Genomic DNA, 8657 nt, shown 5'->3' with positions numbered 1-8657 from the left:
CATTTCACTGACCTTCTCAGACCAAAAAGCTACAACTCTTGTTGCATAGGTCCTGCTTTACCTTGGTCTTAACCATCCAGTAGAAACATATGAAGACGAAATATAGGAAATAAAGCCATGCTGTTAAGTTGAGCTGTGGGGGACTCAGGTGAATAATTTCTGACACTGCCAGTTAAACAGAAGCCCCAATGCTATTATGGGCTACTGGACTCTTTTAGAATATTTTGCTGAGTTTACATACCTATAATATTCAATAACGGAACTTAGAAAAAATGGGTATACCTATGAATGTCCATTTTGTATCTGTGTATTCAAAGTGGTTAGGATAGATATATAGTTGCATTCTTTTAATGAATAGAATGATTTGTTCGAATGGTGTTTGTAAATAGATCACAAGTCCGCATCTTGTACAGCAATTAACCACTAAGAATATATGCAGTGTATTATTTGTTGAAACTGTACTGATTTGATTTGAAACTGTCTCATTGCAGTTTATCAACAAAACTTTGAAGAAAAAAAAAGTGAAATAAACCAGATACACATGTGTAAACATTGTATTATCTCCCTAGTATGAGAAGCTGAAAGGTAAATAAGATCCAAAATATACAATAGATATTGTAAAATGGGAAGACATTTCAAAAGGAAAGAGAAACGGGAGAACTGAGAAAGGGCGCTCATAAGGGAGGGAAGCAGATTGGTTGGAGCCAGCAGTAGTCCACACTGGTGTGCGCTGGCGCTGGCGCACTAGGTGTAAAAGTTGGGGATGTGGGGGGCTTACTAGGCCCAGGAGGGGCTCACTAGGGCTAGAGAGATATGGAAACATGAAGAGAAAAAGAGGCTCGAGATTAGCTTAACAGATTCGATTGTGTTCACAATGGGAAAAAGTTTCAAGAACCATAGATATTGATAGATGTACATAAACATGTTTGTTGTTTTCTTGGTTTTTTGCATTTGTGCTACTTTTGAAGACCAACATTAAGGACTTAGCGTGGAGTACTATTTTAAAGTCAAGTCCCAAACAAGACAAGGAGGGTAGAATAAAGGTACAGCAGATAAAGTTTAAGCCCTCTAGTTTTGTTCAATTAGATAAGGAAAAAGTTCTTTTAAATCATGAGCACTTGGTCCCAAGCAGCACAGCACTGCCAGGGGAAGGGTTACAAACTGGGCTCTGGTCTTGGGCAGACCCAGCTGCGATTTTCCAGCTGCCTACTGATCTGTTTGCCCCATGCAGCTGCAGAGGTTGGTGCATACCACCAACTATAGTCCCATTTGCCTGATGCTAAGTAGAAGGGTCATGACTGTGGTACACTGCGGCCTTGGCACTGGCTACGTGTGTTGCTGGCACTGCAAATTTGTTAGGCTCAGCAGTGTCTATGGTTAAAATCTGGGCAAAACTGAAACACCCAATGGGTTTATGGAGCCACAAGCTGCAGCTCAGGAAAATCTCACCGAGGCACAGTCCCACCTACACACATTTGATCAGTTTCTTAGTTTCCTGCAGCTCCCAACAATGCATTAATCAGTTATCCTTCTGTTATCTTGTTTTGAATTTTCTCTTTAAAATATAAAAAACCCAGCACTTAATCTATTTGTGATTTATTCCATTTCTATTAAATGGAATAAATTGTGAACCAACATACTTATCAAAGATAGTATTAATATTTTCTCTTCACATTTTAATGAAAGCATTAGAGATGACAGCTGATTAGTTTCATCTACCTTTTCTCATACAATTCATATTTGCTACTATTACCTATGAGCATAGTAGAAGAAAGAGTTGGAGGTGTAGCTAAAGAACTTGACCAAGACATATCAGGATCCACCTCAGCTCCGAGACTTTCAGAAATATGTTTTGGTGTCTCACTCTAGAAAGAAATGCAACAATTTATTTCATAGAAACACACTGATAAAGAGTATTTTTTCATTTTCCATTACTGAATGCCTATATACAGATTCATAAATCTCATAGCAGAATATGATACCACTGTCAAATTAATTAATACACCACACACACCCACACAAAAGCAGCAAAATACCTTCATAAGCCGGGGCGTATTAAATAAACTTCCACCTGTCACTGGAGGTGAAAAGAGAAAAATTATTAAAATGTATTTTTATTAATACCTCAATGACTCTAAAAAAATTAAAAAATAAAAACCCCATGTTTTCAATCATACCTGGCTTTTGCCTTTGTGGTGTTATCTGTGTACATCGTAGAACAAGAGGACTAAAACAAGACAAATCCCTTAAGTTACATAAAAATAACAAATGGCCAATCTTATTTTCAAAAAGACTCTCAATCATTCTTGCTGATAGAATCACAATATTTTAAATATTTTTATGTTACTTTCTCAAAAAGCAAATCTCCTGAGGAATTAAGTAGGCTACCAGCTGTTTAAAATCCCACTGAAAGCAATAATACAAATTTTAGCTACCAGAAACTGTGTATTTTTAACTGAAAAATTATGTAACATAAATATGTAATAGCATAATATCCCATCCAAAAATTCAAAGTACATAAAAATTTTATTTTAAACTGATATTTCAAGGAACTTAGTGCTTTACTATTAATACCTTTATTTAGAAAGCTATAGAACATACAGAAAACTAGATACTTAAACCAATGCATGAAACACAGAACAAATATTTCTAACATACTTTGTTAGAGGGCAGCCTGAAAGATTATTTAAAAATATGATTCTCCACACACTGTCATAAATATTAGGCTGAAAATTAGATTCATTTCCATGAAACATATATAGGAAAATATTTTTTAGCTTTTCCAGTCCTGGCTTTCACCTGAAGCTACTTTCCCAGCTCTCTGTATTTTTATTTTTGAGATATAGACTCACTCAGTTGCACTAAGTCCCCTAAGACAGGCTCCACTGTAATTCTTGCCTTAGCTCCCAGAGTACTGAGGTTACACATGTGTGACACCATGATCTGCTTCATTTCAATTTTTTAATATGATAGCTTCAGCATACCTTCCACTGAAACAAGAATTTAGAGGTGGACTGGCAACATCATTTGCTTGATCCACTTTAGCCTTCATGGTGCGATGATTTTTAAGTTCACTATTGGCAATATCTTTTCCTGAAACAATTAATGATTATTAGAGTCTTAATTTTGAAATTTTGTATTTAAAAAACAAAGTCTCATCTATACTAGGAAGAATGTATGGAGAACTACTCCTCCCTGCCCTGAAGGGATGACCCTCCCAGTCAACCATATCAAGCATATAAGGTACACAAGACCCTTGGGTAATGCTCCAATTTAAGATATAGCTTTAATCTCAAAGAGTTCATAATCTAGTATGATAAATTTCTGAAATATTCACAAATTGTATCAAAATATGAAACTCTCTCCTATCAAGTTATAGACAGTAGTACAGTATCAGCAAGTATCATAGAGGGTTAGGGTAATGGAAAAGATATTATCTGAAAACCCACCAACGGATCAACCGATGGCTGAAAAAATTCTTTTGAGATCCTAGTTCAAGATCAAGTTTAAGTACTAAAAAACTTGGCAGTAATAAAGCCTTTGATCTGATGAGGCATTTTGTTTTTGGTTTGTTTTTGATGCCAATAAGTGAACCCACGGCATTGCACAGGGTGACATGTACTCTACCACCAAGCTATACCCTAACCTAGTTTGATTTCTTCATTTTTATGATGTCATTTTTTCACATTCTACTTTTCAGCTCTACTAAGCCACTGCACATTCTGGGAAAATGCTCTCTTTAACCTACAAGATTTTGTACAAGATGTTTCTTTTTTGATCTTTATCTCTTCAGGAAACCATCTTTTTCAAAGCTTCATTTAGAAAGGAATTCCTATAGAAATATTTAGTGTGCCTTATGGTAAGAATAGGTGCTGACCTTTTGGTGTGTTTCCTGAACAGTTTATTATTTATTATTACAATGTTTCCTCCATTATTGTGAGCTCCCTGTGGCACAGATTATGTCCTATCACCAAATTCCTAGAAAAAATACTGCTTGATATGCTATACAGTAACTCTACATATATGGCTAAATCTGTTAGCTATAGAGAAAGTTGTCAATAACAATATATTTCTGTTCTCACTTTTACTTTCGAAGGCAGTAACAGTTTCTAAAGCTGTAGGTAGCTCTATCAATATGAAATCTTATTTGTAGTTTTTAAATATTCCTGTTTTCTCATAACGTGCTCTATTTGATTCTTGAGGGCAAAAAGTACTTACGTGGTTCTACTGGTTGGTAGTGCCTACAATTCTGTCACCCAAGGCATTTATTATAATTCTTAGAAAAAAGTACACTTGACAATAGTTGCTTTAAGCCAGGCTTGAATGGAACAGGCTTACAAACTGAAGCAGAAAAATCTCAGACTCAAGCCCAACTTGGTCAACTGTGAAGGACCTGGGTTCACTCTCCAGTACTGAAATTACTTTAAGTGTTCTTTTTCCTTTTAAAATGTATTTAGTCTAGGGGCTACAGGGTCTCACTACACAGATCAGACACATAGTGACCTTCCTGTTTTTCAGCTTCTCAAGCACTGGGACTATAGGCGCGCGCCACCACACTCAGTCTCAATCCCTGTCTCAGCACATCCCAGAGGCAGGGCTAGCAGGCACACCAGGGATTGAACTCTGGCAGCTACGTTCTGCCTAAGCAGGCACGTTAATCTGCTGAGCTATCTGGCTGGCCCTACTTTAACTGCTCTTAAAATCTCTAATTAAAAGAACTTTTGGGAAAATGAACCATCACTTATTTATATAATAAATAATATATTATTTAAAAAATAATTATTGCTAGCCAGTCATGGTAGTACATGAATCACAGTATTGAGGGAGGCTAAGGCAGGAGGATCACAAGTTTGAATCTGGCCTAGGCAATGGACTCTTTCTCAAAAAATAAAAAGGGCTGTGGAAATAGTTCAGTGCATAGGGCCTGGGTTCAATTCCCAATACCACAAAAACAAACAATATTACAATTGAACGAAGTTTAAAAAGTGTCAAGTCTATTACTTGTACATTTCAGTAACAAATTTAAAATAAAAGTAAAAGATGTTAAGCAATTATTAATGCATTATAAACTTTAAAAAGTTAACTCCTTTGCAAGTGAGTTTAGTGACTTTACTAATTCATTTCTATTCTTCCCTGGTTAGACAGGCCAGTTCCAATAGTTTACAATAACTAATTAAGCACTGATTAACATAGCAGGTTCAGCAAAAAAATTTATCAAACTTCCTTACATTAACAGATAGCTACTCACTTTACATAGTACTTTGTATATGCTTTTAATATATCATACCAGCATGTCTATTCTTCTCTCTTAAAAGATTGATTACCTAAAGGAGAAACACTATCTCATTCATGATTGTATTGTTTAATGCTAGTAAGCCACCAGGCACAAACAAGCATTGAATATTTGCTGCATGGGTGATTCTTTTTTCTCCTTTTTTCTATTTTATCTCCTAAGTACTCCTTAAAGCTCTATTTACACCTCATCATTGTCTCTACATGACTTTATCATTTCCCCCAAAAAGTTTTATTTTACAATTTCTCCTGACTATATTCTTTCCCTAGTTTTAGCTTTATACTTCTTAAAACCTGCAGACCACCTTCACCTTAACATTCCATTACTGTCTCAAACTATAGTTCAAAACTCATTTTTTTTACTTTCAACTTTTGCTTTCCAAGGCTGCTTTTCTTCCAGGTTTTTAAGTGTTTCCAATTTCTATGGCTGTCATCACTATATTTTAACTTACTCAAGCTCTACCTTGTCATTTGTTGTTTTTCATTTCTCTATGTCTAGGATATTATGGATATCATAGCTTCTACCTTCCATGTCTATTTTCATTATTATAGTAGCCACTACTTATCCTTGGGGAATATATTCCAAGACCAGGGGATATCTGTAGCTCAGACAGTGCTGATCCTTACTATACTATGTTTTTTCCTTGTACATGTAAGATAAAGCAGGCACAGTAAGAGATTAACATTATAATTAGAACAATTATAACATACTGTAGGGGGCCTGGCCCTAGCTCAGTTTAAGTGGCTGCTTCCACAAAGCTCTCAGCCTCAGGTTGCTGTAGTTTGATCCCCACAACACTCCAGCCAGCCAAACCTGCCCTGAAGGCATTCAGAGCAAAAAAAAAAAAAAAAAAATCCTTGTAACATTCTGTAACGAAAGTTATGCAAATATGGGCTCTCCCTTATATGTTATTGTGATGTGTCCTTCTTGTGATGTAAATGGATACTACGCCTACAAAATGCAATGAAGTGAGGAAGGCACCATGATATAGCATGAGGCTAGTACATAAGAGTTACCAGAACACAAGGAACATTGTACCACAGGTCAGTTGCATAACTGAGATAGCTACTGAGTGAGAAGTTAGGATGTACAGAGAAACAACAGTGCAAGATTCCATCATGCTTCTCAAAATGGTACACAATTTAAGAATCATTTATATCTGATATTTTCCATTTAATATTGCAGTGGACTCTGACAAAATGAAATCAAGGAAACTAAAATCATGAATAGGAGGGGACTGCTATACTAATTCAAGCACTTGGTCTAATCACCTCAACAAAAAGTGCGCCCTAGTTGACTCTCCTGGGTTTTTTCCTCCCTTTCAGTACTGGGATTGAACCTAGGGAACACTGAGAGCTACATCCCCAACCCTTTTATTTTTAGATAGGGCCTTCCTATGCTGCCTAGGCTGATCTTATGTTTGCAATTGTACTAACCCAGCATCCAGAGTAGCCATGTCTACAGCCAAGTACCACCATCCCCAGCCTAACTCATTTTCCCACCTCCAATCTTCTCTTACGAACACCCACGTAGTTTAAGAGATAGGGCTTCTCCTCTAGGAGACTCAGGCAGGGGAGGACAGCAAATCTGAGCCCACCTGTCTCAACAGTTCAGTGTTAAGGCTTTGGGTTTGATATCCAGTACTGGCCAGGGGTGGGTGTGTGGGTGTGTGTGTATGCGCGCGTGCATGCACACACATGCTACATTTCCAGAGATTCTAATTCAAAACATTCACTATAGAACTTGGAATCTACCCTTTAGCACTCCATAAGATTCTGATGGTCTAAGCATCACATTTTAAAAAGAAATATCATCAAAGACTACTTCTAGATTATTAAACATTCTGAAGTAAATTAACATGCATACTACAAATGTTTACCAAATACTAGATACACCACTTGAAATTCAATTTTGTAAAAAAACCTTTGCCTATTGCCTATGTTCCCTTCACATGTGTACTTCCCATTGCCATTAATTTCCTTTCACAGTATAAGTTACACTAAGTTGCTTATGTATGTCTCCTCTAGAAATTCAGTAGGGTAAGACAGAGAAATATTTTTCAAAAGCATAAATATTTAAGCCAAGATCTGGAAGATAAGTGCATAATTAGAGAAATGGTGGGAAGAAGAAAGTAAGTTGTGGGCACAGGTAACATATAAAGAGAACATAAGTTTCCCCAATATTATTTATTTTCTTCTTCCCAATTCTCACTATAATTGTTACTCTTCTTTTAGCAGATACCACTCTCAATCATATTTAGTACTATACTTTTTCTCTGTAATATTTATTCCCATTACCAGAGAATACTACTTTAAACAAAACAAAAGTATATTACTTATATATCAAGAAGGCAACTAACATTTCAAGGAGGAAATATATAATCTTATTATCTAATTGAGTAAAAATATGTAAAATTAAGGCTGGGGAAACATACGTTAAAAGATATTTATAACAAATTAATGAAAATAATCTCTGCCCTGTTATAGCCTATAAAATATAGTTTAATCAACATCAAATAAAATCCCATTTTTTAATATAAAGACGTAATTCAGTAAACCTCAGTTGCCAGGATATATTAATCAGAGAAAAAGGGAACATTTATTATTTACATTATTTTATTTAATACAAATCTATTTAGTATTCTTATCAACTATTATACAAGAATAGAAAGTAAGACTAGAGAGACTGTCTGCACAATACAACAGACAAAGCAGAGATTTTAAAACAAGTTTGCCTTAATTCTTAGTTCACGTTTTCCTCTCATCTACCACATCACATAGTTACCCAAGGTTAATGTGTATTCACCTAATTCATTTAAAGGAGACTGGTATAGTGGTAGAGTCTGACCTTGTTCTTTGAATATTACTGGAGTTGAAGCTAACTGATAAGAGGGTTTCCTTTGTGGTGTTTTAAATAGACTTGGTTCATAACTGTTGATTTTATATTCAGATTCTTCTGCAGGTTCAAAATTATAGGGTGGAGCCTCTGAAGAAAGTTCTTCAAACCAATTAAGGCTTATTGGTCCTAAATCTATAAGAGAAACAAAAAAGCTCATCTTAATCAATAACAGAGAAAAATTCATGAGGCAATAAAAATCATAATAAAGGACATTTGAAATTTTGTCTATTACTTTTCTTGAGATATATCAAGACAATCTATTATCTGAGAAATCACTTAACTGTATTAGCCTTCTACTTTTACCCATTTAATATTTTTTACCCAAATATTAAAAAGCCATTTACAATTAGGAATGGATTCTACTGTATGAGTGTATGTGGCAAATTTATGGGTATAAAAAACACATACCCTACCAAAACAGAAGAAAAAAAAAAAAAAAAAGAAAGAAAAAAGACTTCCAGGAAGA

At 35.4% G+C, this 8657-nt stretch overlaps 1 protein-coding gene across 1 annotated transcript in view; it reads right to left on the bottom strand.

Annotated features, from left to right (window-relative positions):
* The window catches only part of Brca2 (BRCA2, DNA repair associated), a 90423-nt gene that overhangs the window by 68754 nt on the left and 13012 nt on the right, over positions 1–8657 (bottom strand). The window contains exons 2-6 of the mRNA XM_004631134.2: positions 8078–8323; positions 2985–3093; positions 2178–2227; positions 2037–2077; positions 1754–1865 (exon numbers count right to left, since the gene is read on the bottom strand). Coding sequence (XP_004631191.1) covers positions 1754–1865; positions 2037–2077; positions 2178–2227; positions 2985–3093; positions 8078–8323 — 558 coding nt within the window. The remainder of the gene's footprint in view (positions 1–1753; positions 1866–2036; positions 2078–2177; positions 2228–2984; positions 3094–8077; positions 8324–8657) is intronic.

The sequence above is a fragment of the Octodon degus genome, unplaced genomic scaffold (assembly GCF_000260255.1).
Source record: "Octodon degus isolate 3935 unplaced genomic scaffold, OctDeg1.0 scaffold00038, whole genome shotgun sequence".
NCBI classification, from domain to species: domain Eukaryota; kingdom Metazoa; phylum Chordata; class Mammalia; order Rodentia; family Octodontidae; genus Octodon; species Octodon degus.
The sequence above is the reverse complement of the archived record's forward strand: the minus strand, read 5'-3'. Positions and strand labels throughout refer to the sequence as shown.